Source organism: Pieris brassicae, chromosome 3, assembly GCF_905147105.1.
Source record: "Pieris brassicae chromosome 3, ilPieBrab1.1, whole genome shotgun sequence".
Classification (NCBI taxonomy): domain Eukaryota; kingdom Metazoa; phylum Arthropoda; class Insecta; order Lepidoptera; family Pieridae; genus Pieris; species Pieris brassicae.
Window position 1 is genome coordinate 14,532,884 of NC_059667.1, and position 26,715 is coordinate 14,559,598.

Here is a 26,715-nt window from a genome sequence, read left to right on the forward strand (position 1 = left end):
GGCACTGACCGTATTATGCTGCTGTGACTGTATGGCCCACTTGCTTGTTATTGGGGTCAGTTGGCCACTAAATAGCTCCATATTATATTTTATTGTTAATGAACACGACGTTATTAATATGTCATGGGAATTAATTGTTTATAAGTCTCTTATTGTAATAATTGGATTTTAATAAGTAAAAAGAAATTGTGTTTATTGATCTTCGGCTTGGTTGCTGGCGGATTAACCAAACGAAATCATTTCCGCAAAAATCATCACGGATTACCATGAATGTGTAATGTGATATAGAAACAAATTTCTTTACAAGGTCCTTTACTTTATATTATATAGCTTCTGCATATTACAGAATAGTTGGTTCTCTCTATCGCTTAGTAGCGATCTATATATTTGCCATTTACGTAATACAATATGTTTATGTAATTAGAACACTTCGGAGGATTCAATATAGATCTCGTTTATGATAAGACATGATTTTGAAAGATATTGAAGATCTGCTATTTACTTCAAATTTTTGTAATAATATGCTTGAAGATAGCAGCTTCATATTATATACTTGATTTTACAAACTTTCAAATCACAAGGCAATTGGTTAGTACTTCGGATTTTTGATTAACTTTAATATAGATTTTATAAAGTCTAGATATTGCAAATATATCTCCTCTTTTTCACAATGTATAGAAAAAATATGTATTTTTTATACCAAACCAAATTAATACAAGTGTTGTGTTATTTTGTACCAGACCCGGCCAACGTTTGTTGGATATAAGAACAAGAAAGCCTAGATTAAGTTAGCAAAATATGATAGATTATTATTTTGTTATATTAATAAGAGGTAAAATATTTACTTTTAGTTAATTTGCCTTTTATCGTATAAAGAATTTCAAAATAAGATATAAATGTATAATATTAGATTAACACTTCTATTGTGATGATTCTTAGCTAAGTGCTTCATCATTACATGCGTGTATAATAATCTTCAATACAACAAAAACAGAGTAATTATTACCAATTGCTATTATTAATGATGAAAAGCGAGACAATAAAGCAAACGATTAAAACTGCCTTATGCAAAACTCGATCTGAGCTATCAATTTACATGCGACTTTGTAAAGAGGCACCCATTTAATCTGACAGATGTCAAGATCTGAGATCATTCTGACGATATAAATATTCTAAAGATGGTCAACAAAATAGAGCAGGCGGTAAAAATTAACGTGTTTGTAAAATTTAGCAGAAGAATACCTGTTGTTGTACCTTGAACTGGCCGTGTAAATTACAGGACCAGTCTATTCTTTTTGTACCTATGACAGTTGAGTATGAAGGTAATTTTGATAATAGTGCTCTAGTATTTTGTCAATTAAACTATCACTAGGATATAATTATTTGTTACAAACTAAATTGTATCAAAAAAAGATTTGGTCACTCTCAATGAGTACCAATAATGTTGGTAGCATTTCCTCGTTACTTATTATTTACAAAACAAAATTACGAATTATTATTACCGACTAGATGACTAGTAATTTGTAGCGTCATGTTATATGTACAAACATACAGCCTTCCTCGATTAAATTCAATGCAATCATGTATTCGTTGTGAACCAAAACTCTTAAACTTTACAATATTAAAAATATAAGTATTGGTATAGGAGAACAAAAAAATCTATTACATTCGTGTCCAAGTACATTTTGTATATTATCCTTGAGAGGTTTTGGTCCATACATATCTTTATCATCTACTATTACAGGAATAGGTGTCGAAATAATAACGAAGAACGAATAATAAAATCCTTAAAAGCGAAAGCTCAAATAGACCGGGTTATTCATTAAAACTTAATCCGTCAAATTTTTCAACTTTACGTAGGAGGTACTTTTTCGTCTCTTACAGCGTCGTCTTTTACGCTGTCATCAAAGGGTGCAATTAGACAGATTTATTTTTATGAATAAGAGATGTCAGCGAAATACTAAGATTATTCCAGAATCTTCTAAACATAATTGTGTTTTTATTACAGCTGATTTATTGAACCAATTCTATTTTTGGCTTTATTTTGCTATATCACATAATATTTCAAGAGATCCGAATAATTATATCGAACCTGTCCATGATAAATATAGAATCAATTCATCAATGCCACAACAAAATCGCACAGGTCCAGAAATTATGTAAGGCATGACATTGTGGAAAATTTTGTCTCATTTATTTATTCGCATTTAATACATGAGTGAAAAGGGTAAATGGCTGTCAAAGGGACATAATTTACATTTATCAATAATACAAGTTTACAGGTCATTTTAGTGCAGTCACTGTGAAAGTTTCTGATAAAAACTATGCGATCTATTTAAAACCTTTTTTAAATGGCTATAGGATTAAAACGAATAAATTCCCATGGCTCATATAAAAGTATTTTTTATTTTTAATAATTACATTTTGTCAGTCGCCATGTGCTTGTCTTAATGCACAAACAAATTAAATTGCTAATGGATATAGACTCGATTCGATCTCTTAACACTATAAACGTGAGACAACAATACAAACTCTTCCTTCTTGAAAAACTAGTATTTATGGGAAAAATCTTGAGTAAAACATACTGTTAGGGCTAGTTAGGGGACTTGAACGTATTACAAATGTAAAGGGCTTCTCAACTATGCACTCTCGAAAAGTTTCCTCATTACCGGGTTCTAATTAAGCATTAAACAAATGACCGACTAAGCATTGGACTACACGAGTTTTCACAAAACATTCGCAGACTATTAACACCCACGCGAAATTCAATTGGCTTCGGTTTCACCGTCACAGCATAAAACTATTAAAGCAATACGATTATCATTAGATCTTATTTCTAGAAGGAAATCATTGCTTTGATTTTTAGGTTTAATAGAGACATAAAATGTTCTACTATGATATAATATTAATCGGTCACACCTGTTAAATATTTGTATGAAAAACCTTACGCAAAAAAAATTCTCTTCTGATCGTAGGTTCGAACCCCGGTTGTGTACCAATCGACTTACTATGTGCGTGTTAAAGGTACGAGCTAAAGGCGTACTAAAGAAAACATCTTAAGGAAACCGTCATACCTTAAACCAACCAACTTGCCTACTAAAAAAAGCAAATGATGACGAAACAGATACAGAAATTTAAGGCCCAGATCAAAAAGGTTGTAGCTGGTCCACCATTTTTCATCTTACGCATGTGTGTAATATACTTTGTTAAATTAAATACTTATTATTAAATATCCGAACATTTCTACTATAAAGAACGATTCTATAATCAAAAAGCATATACATACATTCCCTATGTATGTATATGCTTTTTGATTATAGAACACAGGTGTTGACGAGCTAGATAGTGGTATAAATTATATTTGTGTTGAATGCGCTTTTCCTTTAATTCGGCTAATTTCAAGCACCAATAGCTAGTAATTAGAAATACGATTTCTATTCTTATGCACCCAATATAAAATATCGAATAACCTGAATTGACTTTGACATTAATAAGCTTATAGTAATAAAAAGATATTACTGCGATCTCACATTGGATGAGAAATAAATCATCTATGGCACTGCGAGGCGGAACGTCATAATTTTATTTTATTACTATTATGATCTCTTCTTCCCTAAGGATACAGCAATGGAACATAGTATGTACTATGCCCTAGTTTCAGTGTTTTTGTTATAGGGTCAAAGTTTCAAGGTCTCATTCAAATCTGTGTTTATATTGTGTATAAATAAAGAAAGAAAGATCTGAATAGGGTATTTATTTATACATACTATTTAATTTTAGTATCAAATTAGAAATTTATATATCGATATATAAAACAATCTAGACCTATTTCATTTCCATAACACGAGTGGTAATTTGGAAATGGGTGTCATACGTATTTTAGTCCTTTTTCCCGCTGTAAATAAATGGTTAAAAATGGGCACATTTTTAATGAGTTAATCTTATTGAGTCTAACGTTATGTTTAAATCTAATAGTTTAAGTATCCGATAACTCCTAATGTTGGCTCTATGTATTGTATTATACGTTACAGTTAGACGATACATTTGTCAAGTTATTACTTCGTTTTTCTATACGGGCCTCAAGCTCTTGTTCCATTATCCCCAATAACCGCAGCCATAGAATTGAAACCTTATCACGGAAATAATAGGGCTTATGTTTCAGCAACAATAAATCCTATCATTAGACAACACCTACCAGAAATTTCGAAGCTATATTGCTAATTACAAAAGGGACAAAATAAGACTAGTGTGGCATGCTTTTAAGGCTTTTTCGAGGTCATTTATACGCTGTTTTTTTTTCAAACATCTCTATTTATTTATAAATAACCTTACAGCTACGTATATACATATTATAAAAAAGAAAACACTTAGATAATATACAAAACCAAAACAGATTACTTTGTTAACCAACATATACGTAACAGAAGTCAATTAAGAAAATGAAACTGAAATTAAACATTAATAATCAAACCACAACTTAATATAAAAAAAAGAAATTGTTACCGGTAATTAAATCAAAATCCGCTTTCGGAAATATTTCCTCACATCCTTATTATTTTTGTAGTTAGCTAAAACCCGAAACATTGGCAAACATACGCAGATAATTCGTGTTCGTACGAGGCACATGGTAAAATTGTGAATATCTTGTCGCATACGGGGGAGGGATTCTTAAAATATTAATGGCAGCAAATAGAGGTGATCTATCCGCCCATTAAGAATAGTGTGCAAAAGTAATAAATCTTGCTGACTCCGCCGACATACCAATGAATCCAAATATCTATTGCCTATCGTCAACTATCCACTACAGGTGTGACTTTTATTAAACTAAGTAGTTTTTAGAAATGCATCGATAAAGTGAACACGACCCCAAATACATCAATAATTTTTGTAATGAAGCTTAGAATTGACCGCAGTTATACTGAAAGGATAGGCAGAAAAATTCAATTTTTTTCTCGAGAATTCTCTGAGAGACCTCAAATGAAATTCAAAAAAATCACCCTTGGTTTAATTAAAAATATTTTGGTATTTACGTTGAAGTTTTAGAATAGTTTTATATCTTTTCTTCGTAGTCTTCATTACTGAAGGACATGCCTGTCTTGAAACTCCTTAACAGATACGTCGACTTGCTGCCTCCACACTCTATCCTCACCTTGTCTCAGAGCATTAGTGATTTTGAGACCCATAGTTATCATAATCAGACCAACGGTTAGGCGATCGACCCCGACTTCTCGTGCCATCACTCCTCCCTACTATCACCATCGAGACTATTCCGTTCTCTCCTGGCAATATGGCCCAAGTAGCTTAGCTAGTATTTGGTTGAGATTTGACTTATTAGTTATTTGCACACCCCGCCTCTTTCTTTTTTTTTTGGTTCGTACAAAAATATGGAAAATATCACAGTTCTGGCGAATGTGTTCTTTATATACATAGCTAATTATTTTATATGGGCAAGCCATTATTGACGATCGTTAGATACAATGTGACCCAGTCGGTCATTCATCCATAACGGAAATAAAGGAATTTCTGTTTGAATTCTCTGTATTTTCTATTATAATCATCAATAAAATTTGCACTAAGAAACTTATTATATAATTTTGGTCATTTAAAAATGTTACCATGCGATACGTTTGCCTTTACATTTTCATATTTTATGATACATAAATAAGATATAATTAAAAATAAATACAATTTATATCTCGAAGTTAAATACGTTCTTTTGTAGTCAACTTTTACGTATAACTATTATGCACGATGCAAATGGCATCGTTGTTATTGTGAATAAATTTCCCATCTCAGCGTTCATCTTCTAAAACAATGTTTAAGTTTGTAAAGTTTCACTGAAGTATTAATGCATTTTAGTTTTCAACTTATAATATGTATTTAGTTTGTATTTCTAAAATTGTTTCCTGTGAATATACTTTTGGAAAAGGTAATCAAAAGGTGCCAGTAGCTTCACAAACAGCTAAAGAAAAAGTAAAAGCGCCAAATCAGGGAAGATCCTTATATTCCGAAAGAGTAATTGTCACCAAGTATACACGACCTTATATTAAATGTAATTAATACGATTGTGACATACGGGATAAATAATATTTCGCGATAAGTCTCTACTTTAAATTTACTTGCAGCTATGAACGACTGGAAACGTGTTTTTTAAAAATTAAACAACATTGTACAAACAGGCAGGATGCTCAGCTGATGTTAAGTAATACCGGCGCCCATGGACACTCTTAATGTGAGAGTAACCAGGCCAGAGTGCCAGGTAAACTCGGTAGAAGATGCAGTGACCCCACATGTCTACGCATTGCCAAAGGAGAGGGATTGGTCTTTGACAATTTTACGTCGAGAACCGCTCTTCGTTGAATATGGTCATGTGGAAGGAGCTGGTACTTGGGTACCTAGTATCCAGAAGTGAGAACAGTACCCACTCCGAATTTACACTTTTAACAGTTACAAGCGATGGCCTAGGATGAAGTACCGCCTTGAATTTTGTTTTTTCATTTCAACGAAGATAAAGGTATACATATACGTGTATCCAGCTATGCCTTATGTATGGATACTAAAGATGACAATCGCAGATACCTAAAGCTACGTACATGTCAAAGAGGTATAGAAAGGAGCATGTTAGAGATGTTGTGGGAGATGTTTTACAGAAAATAGGACGGCTAAAATGGCGATGGTCCGGGCACATGACAAGCTTTTTTGCTTGCTCGTTCGAAATAGACAAGAATAACAAGTGAATAGCAGCCCCGAGATGGGAAACGAAAAAGAGGTTGATAGGTCAGGCAATGGAGAGACGATCTGCAAACCACAACTGCAGTCCACACGGAATAAGTGGAGCGCGAGAGACCTAGGACACACTTCAGACCAAATGTTTTGTGTCTGGTATTATAGTTAATATTATTGCATGGTCACAGAAAAAAAGTCAATAAGTTTTTGACATACAGAATTCATACTAAGCGTTAAGTCTCGACTCTTGATCATACCTTACATTCCACAAATATTTTTGTCGAAATCAATTCTTGCATTCTTAAGCCTCCCTACTAGCAATCTGTTTAATGTATATTTAATTAGCTCATATGGCGGTAATAAAAAAAAACCACTAAGTGACCTGCCTCGGGACCGGTAGATCGGAACCTGTAACGCAACTTTGTACATCAGCTGTCCAAGAATGCTATCAGTGATGATAAGACTATCAAGGATGTACTGCTCGATTTCGCAATATGAAATTATTCTAATTGTAAGTGGTTTAAAAGACGATGTCTGCGTTATGTCCAAAAAACACATGCCTTTCTATATCCAAACGTCAGTCGTAAATTTTTTAATAATTATGTACTACCGCGATTGAATAAAAGTGTATATTGGGTTTTTTAAGTCATCAGAATTTTATTAGTGAACCGAAAGAAAACAAGTTATAACTTATTGATGTTTTTTCTGCTGTAGCCAGATCGAACTTATAGCTTTTCAAACCCGATCAACATGTTTACCTTGAAAGCTTAAATTTCATACATTGTAAAATTTCAATTAAAACCTCGACTAAAACGAATTTAACTTTAACATATGAACAGATGATCGCTATATTTTACGCTATTTTTGATTAAATTTAATAATCGATCAAATAAAAAAAATCACTATATACTTACATAATATACATAACTAATAAAACTATTCGTCGCTTATTCCTTAATTTGCCATTGCCAACGTATCTCATTGATACAAAATACGAAACACGGGCGATTCAACCCTTGACCTTAGATTTATGTATGTTTCGTTATCAATTGTTTTTACCATGAGGCAATGAGGTACACACCACCGTCGACTATTGTGTCTAAGGCATGCCGGCTTCCTCACTATGTTTTCCTTTACCGCACGAGCTAGTGTTAAAAGCGCTATAGGTCGTAGCTACGACCTCAGGGATGAGTCGCATGATCAAACCACTAGGCCAACGTGCTCTCTAACTCTTTTATGCGTTCGTTAAAACTGTGTTTACCGAATTGCTTTATACGATTGAGAGTTTTACAAAATACCACTATTGGATTAGAACTATTAGCTTATTCAATGTATGAATAATGTACACAAATTAAATTAGATCAACGGCATTAATAAAGTGACGCCTCGTTTGTATTTTTCGCGTATTTCTATATAGAGATACTTAACCATACGGTGATTATAATGTAACCTCTTTATTTTATATATTCCATACAATAAAATAATACTTTTGAATTTTAATTATTTTGATTTATGTGTCCAATGTGTTTGAACCGAAACTGTATTACATTCGCTATTACTATCGAGAAAGACAAACGGATAAATTGATAATTATTTCAATTATAGATAAATTACTTACCAAGCCTAAGTTCGCCAAAGTTGCCGCATCCGATCTTTTTCCCAACCCGGAAGTTAGGGCCGACCATAAGGACGCCCGAGGATGAGGTGACAGAGTGGCGTGACGTGTGCATTGCGCTGCTTCCGCCGCCACCGCGACCGCCCACCGCGCCGGTAGCGCTGCAATTATTCGTATATATTAAACAAAATATCAAACTATAGCCACGGGGGCCAAGGCACATAGGCTGTAATGAGAAAGCGACCAAAAGGGTCTTAGCAATAGAGTAAATGCACCCAAGATATGTGACGTAATGAGTGTTGCTTAGCCTGGAATTAATACTTAAATGACTGTAACCTTTAGCTATGCCATGACAGTGAATGCCTACATTTACTTCAGTTATAAAAATTTCATGAGACTGACATATTTTTGCTAGAATTATCATTTCAGCACAGACAACTAATGCTTCACTGTACATCCACTTAGTAACAAAGACCAACGCAACAGACACATTTAGCTTCAATGATCTTTTCACCATGGATTTAGCATAGAATTTTTTAGGATTTAGCATTTTTGACACTCTCTAAATGGAATTATTATTTTCAATAACATTGTTTTGAACATTAATGAAGATGAATAACTCAGAAGTAATAGAAACTGGGATATACTATATAGTATTATCACCACTCAACTATGGCCACATATGTCTTTGTGAGCTATTGGATAGTGTTTTCATTTTAACACCTATCAATTTAATAGACATAAAATTAACTAGTATTCTAACTATCCTGTAGCGGTTAGCTTACTAAATGCTATACTATGTTTTCTTATGCATGAGGGACATACATAGACAACTTTTTAGCCAACTTCTATACTCACAATCTATACTTAAAAGAACCAACTCCTTATTAAGCTTCCTGTTTTTTCAGGCTGCAGTAATTGAAATCATAAAGTCATTAATCAAATATCATTTCAAAATTCCATTATCATTGTTATGAATATGGTGAGTGAAAACATCCATACATACTAAGAAAGTTTTGGTTAAAATAAAACACATCTAAAGTAAAACAGAGTTCAAACATGTGTTAGTCTAGTGTAAATATAACATAACCTCTTCAATCTGCATAATGCAAGAGGATTCGAATAGAACATTATAACTGTTAAGTGTGCATGTATAATAAAATTCCCATACCCAAATGCCATTAGGCGTCCACCTCCAACCATAAGAACTACAGTACAAGTGTTCCAATTTGTCTGCACATTTCACAATACATAGTACTCAATCACACACATAAGGTCTAATTAACACATCATGTCACTTGTATTATATCACTTTTTAAAAATTCTTCATTTTACAACTTCATTTTGTTAAACAATTCGAAAGATAACAGTTGTTTATTTGTTGTAGTATAAATTGAATGTTATTTTATTTTTAGCTTTTCCTTGTGATACCTTGCCAGAATTAGAGTGGTTTTGACATTGTATAATAAACAATATTGATGTTTAATAAGCTCACATGGTATTGAAATAATTGAAAAAGGTGGGCCAATTTCTTTTCAAAGTATTATTTGTGACTGAAATTACTCATAAAATTAAAAAAACAAACAAATGTTAAAAAAAACTTCATTTCACAGTTAATTAGTTGTATTTTTTATGGAGTTGTGGTCAATGTCAATAGAAAATGATTATTAAAAATGTTATGTTATGCATTTAAGTGGAAGATTATTCAATTAAATTTTATGTAAGGCCTTACTACAATACATTTAAATAAATAGATGATCCATTTGTTTATTATAACTACATACATTTTCTATTATCACTTCCTAAAAGTTCAACAGATACAGGTTAAGTATGACAGCATGTATTTCAAGTAAATCTGGCTGTCAATAGTTTATTGCCCCCAAATTTGAAGGCCACCTAACATAGGTCTCAATAATTGAATGTTGTGATGAATAAATTATATTGTTTTTAGATAGTATTATTTGTTTAATATAAGTAACTGTTAACACTTAATTAGTACTAATTAAGTGTTAAAATTTCCTCTTGACTAGAAGGAAGCTATATTGTAAGTCATGTAAATTTGTAACCTTATTTTGACTAGGATACAATGTTAAACTGCAATGCATATAATATATTTATTTAATTTAATGAAGAATAATCAGCCAATGCTTTTATGTAAAATAATGTTGAATTAATGTTTTTTATACTTAATTTTGTATAATTGTATAAATTATGTATAGTGTTCATTTATATATTTTTTATAAAATTGAAACATACTAATACAATTATTTAAATTTAATATTATCCAGATCTCAAAGAAGAAGTGTAACAGACTGCAATGAATCATACAAGCCATAGTCATAACTGGCATTGAGTCTAAAAGTGAAAGTTAGTTGCATTCAGCCAATACGGGTAAATCTACAATTATATGCTTAACAAAGCCTAAAATTGCAGATGTATCAAATATTAAAACTACCAACTTCCTTTACAATCACATCTCTTATAAATCAAACTTAAATATTTAAACACCACAATATAAGATGAATTCTGTTATAGTCAGCTAAAATTTGATATAGCAACATTGTAATTATTATTTATGTTTACTCTTAGTGACACATTGGTGGTTATGTTTATGAAGATTAATTGAAACCTATTTCTGGATTGTAGTTTTCTGTTAGCAGCAGATAGGTTGTGTTGCATGATTGGATTTGTTAGGTTACTTAAATTGGAAAACTAGCTTTATTGTTTTAATCAAGAATACTTACAACTTTCTATGCATCACAATTACTTAAAATATAAACACATCTTGGTTTCATAATCATTGTTTGTATATTTTTATTACAAAACAAATAATACAATGTCTTATCATGACCAACTGGATGACTTAAAATTAATTTCGATATCACATCACTACAAATTAATAAAATATATTTAAAACACAAAATATATATTTCTTGCTGCATTTATCACAATTTGAGCTGAATTGTAGATAAGAAAGATATGTTTTTATTAAGGTGTATTATCAAGAGTATTGTGATGCTAAGATGTTTACATACTGTGATTCACTAGTTTAATATTATTGGCTGAATCAATCTGTGTTGCTATACATAAAATTGTTCACAATTATAAGTGATTTATTTACCTTAGAACCATTTATATAGAGAAATGATGTACTTATTTGAGTTTTTTGTTGTTAAGAATATACCACACAACAACAATGTAAAAGTAAGTATACAAAATACATGTCATAAAATAAATAGATGTATTGAACACTAGTTATCATGGGATGGCTCTAACTGCTAATATTAATAAGAAGCCGTTATATAAAATTGTTCCTAGGAAATGAAATTTTCATTTTCATAGTCATGAATTAACAATGCCAGGTTTACACACACATGGTTGACCATGTAAACATGCACATACAAAAATTCTATGCACAAATAAAAATTGATTTTTGTTCCAATCTACATGCATGGTCAATAATTAACATAAACACAATATTAATGGGACAACTAATTCACATAAATACAATATTATAACAGGAAATTAGATTGTTATATTCCACAATAAAGCAGAAGCAAGTGTTTTTGTTACTCGGTGATTTTTAAAAAAACTGACTAGAATAAAGGTATTATCAAAACTGTTATCATTTATTAAAGAAATCATATCTGATATAGTTTACTTGACACAATTAATATGATTTCGATCAGATTGTTAAGTACAAGTCAATCTTTTAAAGTAATAGAAATAATAAAAAAAAATAATGTATTATTATTTACCATAGTTAAAAACAACATAAATACTCAGGAAGTTAAATAAATTAAACTAAGCAGTCTCATTCATTTCAACATTTAATTAAATCATAATAATACAACATCTATTTGTTCAACTCAATAGATATAGAAACATATTGCTTGAATTATCTAGATATAAAGAATTTGTTAAAGAAAATACTATGCTAACTATGATATCAAGTTAGTAATTAAGAATTTAGTCAAATTACTTACGTGGAAGTTCTTTTTTCGTCACTCTGACGTTCCTTGTCCTTATTGCCTTCACGCTTATTCATAATATCAGTGGATCTGTGTGCCTATATCCGACACGACAGAGTCCAGATGCCCACAGCTAAACGGGGCCTCACTATGCTGAAGTCCATTTCACCAAGACAACCAATTATCACACTGCATAGCCATTTCACACAACACCAATCCACTTTTTAATTATTGCTATTTTTTTCTTCACTTTTTCGACACTATAATCACTGCACTGTTTAATTTATCGCAACATGATATTCATCACACTGAAACCGACTTATGTTTCGGCGACTCGTAATTTCGCGGGATTTACTTAAATAAATCCTATCTCTAATGATTAATACTGATTGTTTATGAATATATTAGATGCAATATCAATATTCCATGAAACGACTACAGGTCGGTGTGCCAATGTTATGTTCATTGAAGAGTAACAACAAGCTATGTAGGAGGAAATGGTAACACTTAGCTCGTACTGACTTGAGCACTTTATTAACCTGAATCGTTCGAATGGAAAGTAATCTTTATCGCTAATTAAAAAATATGATCAAGAACTCAAAAGCCTATAAATTGACAACACCTTTTCAATGCTGGAAGTCAACCCAAATAGGATGTAACGTCCGTACTAAACAATTTCATTACAGACTTTTCGGGATCTTCATCATATTGAATGTCAAAAAAAATACACATAAAACTACATTAAAAAAACTCCGTACGCAATTTAAGATTAGCTTCACAACGTCGCCGAAACATCAAATAATGGACATTTGTTCTGATAAAAGTTTAGGTTTAGTAATGGCCACCAATGGTACACTTTATGTCACTTTTGTTTTAAATTGCAGATTTGATTTAATAAATTTTACGACAAAATTATTTTAAATTAATTAACCTAAATAAATACCATCTAAAGATAAATTTTCATAGTTAAAAAATTAGTTCAAAGATTATTTCACTGAAATATCGCCATTCGGCGCATGCGCAAACTTGTACCAGTGAGGTCTATGTTGCTATTTAACAAAAAGGTCTTTAGTCATTAATGAAACATGAAGACAAAGTATTTTAAAAAAATATTAGTCAATCAAGATTGATTTTAAAAGTGTGAATTTATAGTATGCTTTGGGAATTGGCAAACCTTAATCGAGTTTCTATAAGTATTAGCTGTAATTAGTCTACTATAATCTGTTTTGAAATTATTATTTAGCGCTAAGTGGTAACATTAATAAAGATGCGTTCATTAATAAATATCCAAAAAAAAATATTTTTTTATTTCTTGATAAATTGATATAAAACGAAGAGAAAGAGATATGTTTTACCTCATTCATAGTACAATATTCATAATTAAATATTCTTTAAGCTTTTTTTATAGTAGTAAATGAACACATAAGTATTAAATTGTAGATATTTATGTATTTTTATTACGTAAAGTCTTTTAAATTTCAGACTTTACATAGTCATATAGTTTTAATCTATACTTCAGAATAAGGTTTATCCGTCAAATCTATGATCTTTTGACAATTATCATTAGTATTCCTAGTCTGTAGTTTATCTGTTTTCTTAAGATTTTGATTCATAATAATTTTGTTTTCGTATTTAGCTTCGTGATTCAAAATCCAATCCATAGAAAGATTGGCGAATGATTTATTTTAATGTATTAATCATCGGGTTTATATATTGTAAATAGTTGAAGTTGATCATAGCCGGGCATATTAATTTTGTACACCGGCAGATGACAAGTAATTGGTTATCGGCGGGCAATTTAAAAAGGTACATGATACATGAATTGTTATTTAAAAAGCGATCTATAATGATTATACTTTTATTATAATTTTTATGCATAGGAATTTGATTATATATATATTGTAAATTTATAAATTATATAGTAAGTAAATCATTATATTTTACGTTTGTAAATTAAAATACTCAATAGCTAAAAAGAAGACAAAGTAAGTTTTTAGGCCTTGAACAATCTTGAACTTATGAGTCCAACTTCTTTTTTACTAAGTTTATGATTGGATTTTTAATGCTTTTTATTAACATTGTCTAAAATAAGTAAAATATACTCCTATTTTTAAACATAACATTTTCACTACTTACATTGAATTTGTCGACTGCGATTATACCTATATGAAATATAAGCAATAGTATTATAAAATGTAATATTTGGCAAAAAAACATAATTTGTGTTAAATTTTCGTTCGACTTATCGCATCGCTTTATTCTTCAGTATTATTTACATTAAATTAAAGCTAACCAATTATAAATTTATCCCCCCCAATTAATAAATATTAATAGAAGCCGTGATTATTTTTCTTTTTAGATTACATTTAATTATATTTACCGGGAAACACATAAAATGTACCTAGGAAGGGACTGGCTCCTGAAATACAGTTCTCTCTACATCAGAAAGGTAGGACTGGATTATAATGTTCAACTTCTTTTGTTGCCAATAAATTACACTATAATTATTCTTCGAGGACGAAACGCGGCGAACATACATTATAGATTCCTGATATCGTGAAATTGAAGTTCATATTTTTTGGGAATACCGAAAATAACTACGATACTCTGGTTAAAATACTTAATTTCCTAAATTAATACAAAAACTTATGTAAGTATAATATAAAATTCGTTGTTCACTATTTCTTTTACTTAATTCTTAATATTGATACAAAATTTAATGGTAAAATACACCCTAAGGTAATGTCATAAAGACGGCATAGTTTATAATAATTCTGAAATAATTTTGACATATTGGTTCACTCCAGGATACAATATTTTTGATTGTACTTCATAGCATCCAGGACGAAAATTCCGTCCCATTTCTAATTGTAAGGTAGCGCCGATATTCAGTCCGTAAACCTGAAAAAACAAAACACAGCTTTAAATTTAAACACGTAAATGAAATTATTTTATTTTATTCTAAATCAGAATTAAAATTCTTTCTACGAGACCTCGTATAGATCGATATTGATTCGACTCCAGCGCAACACAACGTCATGTCGGTGATCAATGTCAGCGGGATCCAGTTGTCGTAAATCCGCGGTAGCCTTTATACGTGTTTGTCATAAGCTTTTTTTCTCTACCTGCTATTTGGATTTTACGGTATGTTTTTTTTAAAATATCGTTATTGAGTAGAAACGTTTTAGATCAAGCTGAAGTAACAAACTTGGGATTTTTTGTGACGCAAATAAGGCCGGAAAACGAGTCTTTTAAATCACGTTTGTTGATTCCATTGCCAATGCGTAGGTTACATTTTTAAAACATTGTATGCTTATTTTTTATTTAAGCATTATTTTCCGTTGTAAAACGAAAGTTATACAAATTGTTAATATTTTATGTTTTCCAATAATAAAAACAACAATATTGTTTTGTTAACCGTATAAGATCTTATCAAAAATGTACTAAACAATGATCATTTCAGACTATATAGATGTATTTCATATATATTTTTGTTAGTTTATTATGTCGCAATTCAAGAATAAGCAGAATTTTGTACCATACATAGCATACTACTAAAATTCAAGTCCTTAGATGTATCTCCACTTGCAATTGTATAATATTTGAACAACTTAAAATCTCATTACGTGTTTATTGACATGAACAGGGTAACCGATATGATACATCATTGCGTTTGTCATATTTTAATATACCTATAATCTGTTGACTAAAAACTTCATTTAAAATTAATTTTTATAAAAGAACTTCCAATAGTCAAAGATTTTCAATATAATATTACGACACGACTAATTATAAGGTCACCTTTATCTATAACGTAGACCAGTAATGTATCAATTCTATTATTTTATGGTCGCGTGTTTAATTCCGCAATCAGAGGTCAAAATTAATTGTGATACATTGTTACGCGCTGTTTTTTTTATAATTCAATGTTAACTTGTTTGTAACCGGAATTACAAAATTTATTCTCAATTTTAAATATGTAAGAATTTAATATTTGATATCTATTTCAAGTATGAAATGTTACTAAGGCCAATACTAAACTGGCAACCTAAAATCAAACAAAAAAAAACTACACCCCAACAACTTGATGCGCATACCCTATAAGGAATAGGTGTCCCGGTATGGTGGACAGGGCGCCTGCTTAAATCTTTAACTAGTATCTTTAATACTATTTTTAGCTTCTTCAAAAATATTTTTTATTCTGAGTGTGTGTAAAAGTAATAAAACGATTTGATTTCTTGTTTGACTTTCTGTTATAGGCTGTATCATTGTTTTTGTTTTCTTTTTGTAGGGGTTTATTCAAAATTTGTCTAATTGCAATCTTTTAATACTAAGTTAATATATTAATAAAGCTTTCATCTTTTTATGTCAAATTTTATTGTGCTGTGATAAGAGACAGAGACAAGTAATAACGGTGTATTAAACCAAAAACAATTTGAAAATACAGAAAAGTAAAAAAAGACAAAAGAAGAATGCATAAGAATATTATATAATTTTGGTGTTTTATCTGTTTAAGAATGTATATTAATTATAAAAAAAAATTCTTTAATTTCACGGGGCACCACGTAATTTGGTTATATACCATAAGAAAGAATTTCAGTATTTTCTAAAAAAAAATTTAAATTACATTTAGAGGTCGCTACCAAGGTTTGAATTTTAAATAAAAACTCAAAATCTGTATTTGTTTGAATTCCTTATTTTTATGCCCAAGTCTTATAAAATTTTACGAAGTTATTATTATTGTTATTAATTCAGATATTATGTAGATAGACTTATTTATTTCTAAGGTTGACTTTTTAGTATTAGGGTACTTTTTTTTACCAACAAATGCAAATATTGCTTTTGTTCTTCATTTGTGCTAATTCATTTATTATATTTTTCCATTAAAGCACCCGCGCTCAGCAATGTCGTTCACTTCTCTACGATATTTTTGGCAGCTATGTAATCAGCGTCATCCTTCCACGTCACGTCTTTAAAAAAAATAGGGTCTGTATAAAGACTCACGATGTTTATGTGGATGTGTGCGATGTCAAGGATTATTCGTTTAAAGCAATATTTCTATGCCTTCAATTTTGAATGCTTCTACCATTTTTTTCTTCTCTTGAATTGAAACTTCGTCATCGAAAAACGCAAGCGAAACCATCTCTTCCGACTAATACCACAAATGATTTAAAATGTTTTTCAGTGCAACAGTAGCTATATTTTTGTTGAAGCTTCCAAAAGCTTTAAGGTCTTTCTTGGTGCTGACTGACTCGTAGAAGCTTGAAACCAATATTCGACATAAATCAAGACCGTGAAACTACATATTTATCTCACAGCCTTTTCGTCTTGGTTAGCATAAACTAATGCTTAAATAAATAAATTTTAAAAGGTATCCTATCCATATAGCTCGATTAAGACCAGCAGGTATCCGAAATGAAACGCCTTTGTCAGGAACACCTCTTAAGAAAATGATAGTTAGATTCAACAGTTCTCTGTATTCATCCCGAGGTTGATGAACTTGAAGTTGATTTTTGACAATAGAAATCCTGTCTGCGGCCACTACGCATACTCCACTCCTTGAGCCGGTATTTACAGCAGTAGTGTCAAAACAGAAACATTGTAGTTTATTGCTCAAATTCCATGACTTTATAGCTTCGTAGACAGCTAACGCACAAGCTTCGCTTGTTCCACGTTCCAATTTTGGAACGGCGAGTAGTTGTTCAACTTCATATCCTGATACCAAAATTGGCAGCCGATCTATAGTTTCGTGTCGAGTAATATCTGCTTCTGCTATAAGTGTACCGTCCTATTGAATTGTTAATGACGAAATAGGTTTAAGCATTTAAGAGCTTTTGAGCGACTCTGCAACAGCTTTGCGACTTTTGACACGCTGCCGACGAATAGTATATATATTGACATTAAATTCTGATGGACTGGCAGACTGGCTTGTCTGACACTCAATTAAGAGACATAAAGACTGGAAGCTAATTGACTGTTAATAATGTAAAAATTTATTTTATTTGTAAAAATTTTGACTGCTGGTACCTCTAAATCTTAACAAAAACAATCAAAACGTATTTCATATTTAGAGGTATATAATCAAACGAGAAAGTGCCTCGAGGATAGTTCAAAAGTTGAAAAGCGATGACTACCCTAATATATATACAATTTAATCACAAATTGACAAAAATAAATTTATTGTTAAATTGTTAATAAAAATAAACTATTAAATTAAACTGTGCCTTATCGCTGATAAGTAATGTAATAATTTGATAAAACTAAACGTTTTGTAACCGTTCTTATTCATTTTCCTTTGCGAGACGAGGTAAAGAGCATTTATAATTTTATTATTAATATGTATAAAGATTTACATATGTACTGAATTAAAAAAAAACCGTTCAAACCTTGCACGGGACAAAATAATAGAATAAATCATATCACACCAGATTTTTTTGAACACCTCCCTTATCGCCTTAATATTCTTTATTTTACTTAGACTACCGTTTTAGTAGCATCATATGGAACATTTGCTATCCCATAGTGTTCTCACATTTTCGAAATAACAACCAAGTATGTCACATGTTCCCATTGTGCTGTACAGAAACCTTCCTCAGAGTTCAAGAAAAATAATTTTGCTCGAACTTGACCAGCAGCCTTCGATTTTTGAGCTTAGCAACATATTTTGCCATCAATTTTCATTCATATAAATTTGTATTTTAACTCATATTATAAAAAAAGTTATACTACATTAAATAACCTAATATATGTCTTCATTTCAGTCATAATGACGGACACAATGCCAGTCAAAGATACGTCGAAGTACGTTTTAGAAATGCGCGGCTGGCTTAATTGTCAACCACACTTACCCAAGGATAACATTGGTAAATAAATTCATTTACTAAGTCAAAAATATTAATATACATAAATGATAATGATGCCACTTTATTACTATACTGTTAAAATTACATATCAAATAAGTGTTAGTTTTATTAATATACTCTTAGTCTAGGTATTGTTATTTCCGTTATTTAGTGTTCTGCATTATGGATCCCTTTTGGGTAAAGGCCACATCCTGAACTAATTAATACACTTATATTACCTTAATTACTTTATAATACTTTAATTTAACAATACCTTCAACCTCAAACTCGAAATAATTTTATTCATAGGTAAACAAGTACATTTATGAACGTCAGAAAAGAAGTTAAATTAATTGTAAATTTACTAACAGTTTGCAAGTCAAGGGCGTAGAGCGGGCAAGAAGAACTGGCAAAAATTCTCCGCCACTCTTTTTAATCGCTAAGTTTTCAGTCATACAAATTGTTTGAACTGGAGCAAATCATTCCCAAGGATTAGGATAATTTAAAAATTCGTCAAATTTATAAAAAGCTTTATTTATTAATTTACGTTTAACGAGGGCTTTGAATTTATTTAGTGATAATTCTCTAATTTCGCTTGGGAGTTTGTTGTTAAAACGAATACAATTTACATATAAGGAGTGGTTTATCTTCTGAAGCACGGTATCTTGGTCGTACATTCAAAACGGGTATTATACTGGTGAAAGTCACCATTTCTTTAATTATTTAATAGCTTATATTTTTTTGTACATACAACAAGGCTTCAAGAATATATTGACCAGATAGTGTTATAATATTTAATTCTTCCTTGGGGAAACACAACAATACAGTTTTGTATTGAGAACTTGAGAAATATTTATTCCCAAAAATACGCCATTGCTACTAAATGTTTTAAAATCAATGCCATTGTGCTTTCAAAACATTAACATACATTGTCGATACGAATCTTGACCGTGGATGGGAAATTTCCGAGGTTTGTTAGTTTTTTTGTCAGTACTTAAAATAATAAGATCAGAATGCGTTTAAATTGAATATGTTTTATTGTCTATGATTGTTTCCAGATAGAAATTTATACAGGTATACTTTCCATATTTATTTTTGATCTGTAAGTAAAAAGTAAAATAATTAAATCAGAAATCATTTATAGAATTGCTTATGTTTTGTTGATTATCTTTTTATTTTTTTTAATTAAATAGCAACACCGACGGAGGACAAATTTAATATGTAATAAGAACGCATCGTTACGGTTGAAAGATGGTTTAACTATAATTAAAAATCACAATGACGTTTGTTACCTTGAAATGGAACTACAGTAATGTAAACCATGTTCGTGTTATTCAATATTGCTTATAAAATGCAATATTGTATTGAATTGCTTATTAACTATACCTAGTCGCTACAGTCGCCTAGTCGCTATACCCTAAATAGATACAGAAATCTAAAGCCCAGACCTAAAAGGTTGTAGGAATACTGTTTTTTTCAATAATGTATGATATTAGAAAATACCAGAACGAATTGAATCTTTATTTAATGTTTCTCGTTTCAGATGACAATCTGCTTCTGCGCTTTGTACATAGCTGTTACTACGATCTCGAGAAAGCCAAGTCAGCGATGGAAAGCTTCTTTAACATCCGATTGTCATGCCCCGAACTCCTCGATGGCAGAGACCCTGAGTCGCCACAATTTCAGAAAGTTATGAGTATCCTGTAAGTATTGTAATGTAAATTATTTTCGACCTAGATGTGGTGACTAAATTAATTTTTTTCACTTTGGATTTTTCAGATTAGAGAGCGTTCAAGTCACTCAATGTCACGCAATTTTATGAGATTCTTGATCCACCTCCCCATGAAACGCCGCCGTAACGTTTTCTGTATCCAATAGTAAAACGTTTCGTGACCACCTCCAGTTACTCTTTATATCTAAAACTTACCATTATGTGGTGTAAAGTACTGCAAAGTGGAAAGTAATATTAACAATAACGCGTAATTCAATCCCCGCCCCGCGTCGCAACGTTTTACCCAAAATTCGTAACGTAATACTTGAACGCTCCCTTATTTGTTATATTGTTCTACAAGTACACAGTACAGAAAATATTGTAATTGTGTCAGTGTAAAAATGCGCAACATTCTTGTATAAAACATGTAAATCCTTAGTTCTATTAAGTAAGAACAACAAACTTATAAAAGGAAACATTTAGATTCACCCCTAACCTATTTGACACTTATACATACCAAAGACAACACAGTGGACCCAGTTTTTATCGAAAAAATTATTTAACTGTTAAAAAAATAATTTTACAATAAGTTATAACAAATTCCAGGAACATAGGTCAAATCCAGACACCCCAGAACGAATGTATCTGGATCTGGCAATTAAATGACCCTGGCCTCGACAATTACGACTATATCCAGGACGCAAGATATTTTATGTTATCAACAGATGCATATTTCATGACGAACACCTTTCTGCCAGAAGTAGACATTGTTATTTTAGACGCGAAAGATATGAATCTCAAAATGCTAACCAAACTGAATTTGTCCGTTGCTAGGAAATTGTCTAAATATCAAGAGGTAAGTTGTATTTTGTTTATCTTTATTCCATTGTTAAAGAGATTGTTTGGTTAAGCCACTTATCCCCATTCCATTGTTATTATATTCGAAATCGATGTTTATAAATATTAAGACAACCTAAAAAAATATAACTTATGGATTGTTTTATTAATTACTGAAATATTTTATAGTTGAAAACTGACCACCAATTTATCATAATATTGTATTAATTAAAAGCGACGACTGGTAATAGAATAATTTTGAAATATTGTTTTACTAAAAAAATAAACTCATGTAAACACACTTTAGTGTCTGTAGTATTTATCATTTTAAAGCGATCCGCATCAACTTACAATATTTTTTCGTCTTGATTCTACCTATGCTTCCGCATACGTATGTAAGAATATTTAAAATCAAATTAATAAATTATTATATAAATAAAAGTATTTTTTCAGACAGCACTACCGATCCGTTTGAAACAAGTGCATGTAATTAACGCCCCGGCATCCATAGATAAGATTTTCGGTTTATTAAAACCGTTTCTCAAAAAGGAATTGACTGATTTGGTAAGTTTATTATCATCAATTAATTGTTATTGTGATATCGAATGCAGTGCATTTCATTTTGCTAAATATTTCGTATTATACAAGCGTATTTAGCGATTTCGATAATTTATTCAGTTCATTCAACAGTGAAAAGAAGAAAAAAACGCTACGCTTTTTGTCCCATAAACTAAAGTATATGGTAGTCTACTACAGGGTGCTGTACCTTTGCCACAAAGTTTCTATAATTTTTGAAACGTTTTTTTTTTCGTGATTGTTGTTTGCCTATAAATCCATTAATTCTGTTTTATGTACCAATGTGTACCGTTCATTATCAAGCTTTGTAAAGAATATAATTGAAGTTGTTATACTCTATTTTGTATATTTTAACCACTTTCACTTTTTAAATCACTTAAAGAATAATTACGGTGCGTACTAATCCTAATTATTCGGTGTAACTTATAGTTTATGTTTCGCGTATGCTTAGAAATTAGAATATTAAGAAAATATATACACATATTTCATAGAACTCTTCAAATTCATTCTTTAAAAAAAATCAAACACGAGACATGAGTATTTTGATTAGCTTAACAGCTTTAACGAATTATCACGAATTTTATTATAATATGTTTGTATTTTCCGCTTCTGACGTAGCTTCAAACAAATAATTGTTACAAACAATTATTGTCATATGCAATATTTGTATAGTTGTTTAACTAAATTAAAATGATTAAAGTTATTAATAAAAATATTAATTATTTTTTGTTTATGTTACATACAAAAATAAATTACCTCATTATTAAGAATTTTTTTCAAAAATGACTCACGGTTGCTGGTTTGGTTTTTTGCAAAAACCCGTCATCTTTCAGTCGATATCAACTTCGGGGCAATAAATACAGATAACACAACTTTCTCTGCAGCTGTGATACTTTTGACATTTAACACCTTTTGTCTTCAGTCACCGTGACCACGCACACTTAAAATTTAGAATTATGTAAATAATGATAAGTTTTTAATAATAATACATAGCTTCAATCCGGTTTTTTTTGTTAATGTGTAACAGCTATGTCAACAAAAGACAATACTACCTCATTATTATTAGTATAATCATTCTTGTAGGTCCACTTTCACGCTCCAAAATCGAACGGCCTATATAAATTCGTGGAAAAGGAAAATTTACCTACAGACTATGGCGGAGTACAACCCTCGATGGCTGAACAGCATCTGAAAGTTATTTCTATCATTATGAGCAAAAGGTTTGGATTAAATAAACCAATTATACCATTTAAATCTGCAGTGTTGGTCGAATGATTTTTTTTTTACATGTATCTTTACTAAGACATCATGGAACATTACGATCTAACCTAACTTAAGACTAATAAGTAATATAAGTGTAACCTTTTAAGGATTTTTAACATAAGGAAGTGTCCAATAACACTACTTACAATCTCTATTAAAATGGAAGACACTGTGTTTTTTTTTACACTCACTGTTTAGCACTTAATACTAACATGCACTGTCACTAATTCGCTAGTTCAAGTGGTTTTGTCCTTTTCAGTCTTCTCACTAGGCCCGTGGTGTCAAGGAGTTGAATAGCGACATTCACGTGATGGTGGAGCCTATGTTCGTGGGCTCCAGCAGCTTTTTATTACAGTGGTGACGTCTTCTACATTAAGGTCCCGATGGAGGTCGAATGAATGAGATTTAAATGATGAAGGTTGCTTTAAATACCTAAATTGCCGATGTATCGGAATACAGTGGACGCAACGTATCGGCATTTCGTAAATTACGATGCTGCGTTCGTACCGTACTCTCGGATTCCGATCCAGTGGACGCGTAGCTTTAGACCTGACCGCGTATGTCAGGCAGATCACCTGCTTGCCTATTAGAAAAATCAAATGATCACGAAACAGATACAGAAATCTGTGGCCCAGACATAAAACTTTGCCACTAGTTTTTTATTTAAATGATTTATTTCAGTAAGTTTTATGAATATAAATATATTTAAAGAAAACACCTTTTTAAGGGATCGAATCTATGTATAAACTTATAATTATTAAATTAAATGTGTAAAAGTTTTGTTAATAGAAGACAATACTATAAATAGATTTTTTTATATAAATTTTTCGATTCGGTTTAGTGATCTTCTTTAACAATGACAATGTTTTCCTTTGTAAGAGAACTTTAATTGCGCATATAGACAAATCTATTCAAGCGTTGGAACTCAATTAAGAATCGCTAGTACTAGGGGCCATTACGTATAGTGATACAAAGAAAAAAATCGTTTATTTGATATAAGCACACACATATACATAACTAGCATACTGTTACATAAAAACTTTTTTTTTCTTCAACTTTTTAATTATTTTGAATTTGGAACACGTTTATTATTTCAAAAACTCATTTCGATTTTGCGCCATTTCACATATATTACATTACGGAATGGGGTCTAAAAGAAAATAGGATTGCAGTGATAGCCTTGCACAAAGTGGGTATGGAGCCGTCGGTCCTATTCCAGACAAAAAAAGCTTGGTATCAGCCGTAGTTGTAGTACGTTCGTATATGGTATTATCAACAGATACAACAACACTTCGTCTGTCGAAGGCCGTAAAAGTAGCCACGTGCTGTTAGAACTACAAAGGCTGTTAATGTTGTTAAAGCCAGAATTTTTCGAAATCCTATTAGGAAGCAAAAAATCTTATAAAAAATAAAATAAATAAAAACATAATCACCTATTATATTATATTACACTTATTTTGAAAGACTTAGGAAGAGGGACTTTGAAAGAAAGTAGGTTGTTCCAGTATTTAGTTGCATTGCATCTAAAACTACCGCGAAAAGACGCTGTTCTATGGGTATGAACAATATGAGGTTTATTAATCCCTCTTGTGTGAAACCTGCTGTTTTTGTTTCAGAAAAGAACTGATGATCCAATCTCTATGGCGAGCGCAACCCACAGATAAGAAAAAAGTTAATAGTTCAAGCTCTTCTATATCTTCATTTAGAGCGTTAGCCATAGACTAATAAATAGTAAACAGAAACAATTTATAAATGATCCAGTAGCCAATTTGCACTGTTTTAAAATTTTATGTCTCCACATTATATTTTGTATAAACTTTATTTCAGTCAAATTTTGTTATCCCTACGCAAATTTTCAAATACTTTTATGTAATCTAGTATTTCCATACATTTTTCCTTTTTTTGACCGTTTGTAATCATTGGATTTTAATGTAATACAAATAAATATAAATAATAATTCTTAAGAGCTATTTTTGAAGAAAAAGAAAATCTAAAAGTCTATGGCTCGTATTCTTTCTGCATGAAATTTGACATATTTTTCTGCGCTCAAGACGAGATTGTGACTTGAGATACGAGACCTATGTCTCGTATATACAGATGATAAAGCTAAATTAGCCAATATATGGCGCTATATAATGGTAAGGGACCAAGGTGTGGTATGTGGAAGTATGAACGTACGATTGTAAACGTTTTAAATAATAAATAAAAATACAGTTTAGTATTTCAATTTTTTTGGCACTATGGAATATTTTACACGCATTTATAAATTTATTTAGCTTTAGTTCTTAAATTTAAAAAAAGTGGTGAAATTTTATTAAAATTATTGAATGCTGGGTTTTTATATTTATTCTTTGTGCTTTTTAGTGTAGGAATTATAATCTATGATGTCTTAATACTATGAACTATTGAGATTCATTTTATTTCCGTTTTACCTGGAAAGTTCATGAATAATACCTGTAATGAGTATGTATAATATAATCATGTTGTGACTTAAATAGATGATTGTATACATTTTGCATAATTGTTAATTTAAAAGTTTACAAATCGTTACAATTACATAAGGGTATTTGAATATAAATCCTGTATCTACATATCTTGCTATTAGACCTTAGACGTGGTGACAAATGCATTTAAATGTGTATTTAATTGACAATTGTAATCTACATAAGACTCAGTGGAAGTGCACTGACTCTCTTGGACATAGCGTAAACACAATTTGCGAGAAAAGGACAGCGTATTCACATTTACAGTAATATAAATATGTAGAATGCACAATTTTATTGTTATTGTTACAGTTTAACTTAAATTATCACGAATGAATATGTCACGTTGACATTTTTGATATCATATTCGTAGATATGGGCATTACTCGCAACTCTATCACACAAAGAGAATAGATACAATTAGTTCTAAGGTGATTAATTTATTAGTATTATCAAAAACTTTAATAAAGAAATTACCTGTATGGGATACGGCAGCATACAATACATACAAATGCTCTTGATACCTAAAATACTTCTTTAGTCTTAAACAGATTAGATATTGATATTAGATATTAGAGCACTAGGAAAGTTTTATTTTACTGCCATTTATTTTTGGTTTGTCGAGTATAACTTTTTGGTTTCTAGTTAAGCGGATAAGACCCCGTGTACACGCTAATTTGTATATATATAA

The 26,715-nt window shown here is 30.8% G+C and overlaps 2 protein-coding genes across 34 annotated transcripts in view; one reads left to right on the forward strand and one right to left on the reverse strand.

The window, feature by feature from the left end:
* The window catches only part of LOC123707607 (casein kinase I), a 34,031-nt gene extending 20,673 nt beyond the window's left edge, over positions 1–13,358 (reverse strand). For 3 of the 30 annotated variants that reach the window (XM_045657825.1, XM_045657824.1, XM_045657816.1), the window contains exons 1-2: positions 12,328–13,039; positions 8,345–8,502 (exon numbers count right to left, since the gene is read on the reverse strand). In XM_045657825.1, the coding sequence (XP_045513781.1) occupies positions 8,345–8,502; positions 12,328–12,389 (220 nt within the window). In that variant the 5' untranslated portion in view covers positions 12,390–13,039. Of the gene's footprint in view, positions 1–8,344; positions 8,503–9,199; positions 9,251–9,512; positions 9,895–11,085; positions 11,236–12,327; positions 13,043–13,070; positions 13,231–13,255 lie in introns of those variants that run through there. The other 27 variants (XM_045657821.1, XM_045657811.1, XM_045657808.1 and 24 more) reach the window with 23 other exon arrangements.
* Positions 13,359–13,930: 572 nt separating this feature from the next.
* LOC123706879 (alpha-tocopherol transfer protein-like) lies at positions 13,931–26,237 on the forward strand. 4 transcript variants are annotated; one of them, XM_045656454.1, is made up of 8 exons: positions 13,931–14,118; positions 14,672–14,761; positions 19,074–19,175; positions 20,698–20,857; positions 21,472–21,721; positions 22,156–22,266; positions 23,362–23,498; positions 25,158–26,237. In XM_045656454.1, the coding sequence occupies exons 3-8, from the start codon at positions 19,079–19,081 to the stop codon at positions 25,264–25,266; spliced, it is 864 nt and encodes a 287-aa protein (XP_045512410.1). In that variant the 5' UTR covers positions 13,931–14,118; positions 14,672–14,761; positions 19,074–19,078; the 3' UTR covers positions 25,267–26,237. The 4 variants fall into 4 exon arrangements, with proteins under 4 accessions (XP_045512410.1, XP_045512409.1, XP_045512411.1 ...); XM_045656453.1 differs by lacking the exons at positions 13,931–14,118; positions 14,672–14,761 and adding an exon at positions 15,340–15,456; XM_045656455.1 differs by lacking the exons at positions 13,931–14,118; positions 14,672–14,761; positions 19,074–19,175 and adding an exon at positions 15,373–15,456.
* The last annotated feature ends 478 nt before the right edge of the window (positions 26,238–26,715 follow it).

What these genes read in the sequence shown, in the direction of transcription:
- LOC123706879 (XM_045656454.1), top strand. Translation starts at nt 19,079, where the DNA reads ATGACGGACACAATGCCAGTCAAAGATACGTCGAAGTACGTTTTAGAA. An exon ending in AAAAGGAATTGACTGATTTG is followed by an intron (nt 22,267 to 23,361) that starts GTAAGTTTATTA and finishes TCATTCTTGTAG; the next exon opens with GTCCACTTTCACGCTCCAAA. An exon ending in TCTATCATTATGAGCAAAAG is followed by an intron (nt 23,499 to 25,157) that starts GTTTGGATTAAA and finishes TTTTTGTTTCAG; the next exon opens with AAAAGAACTGATGATCCAAT.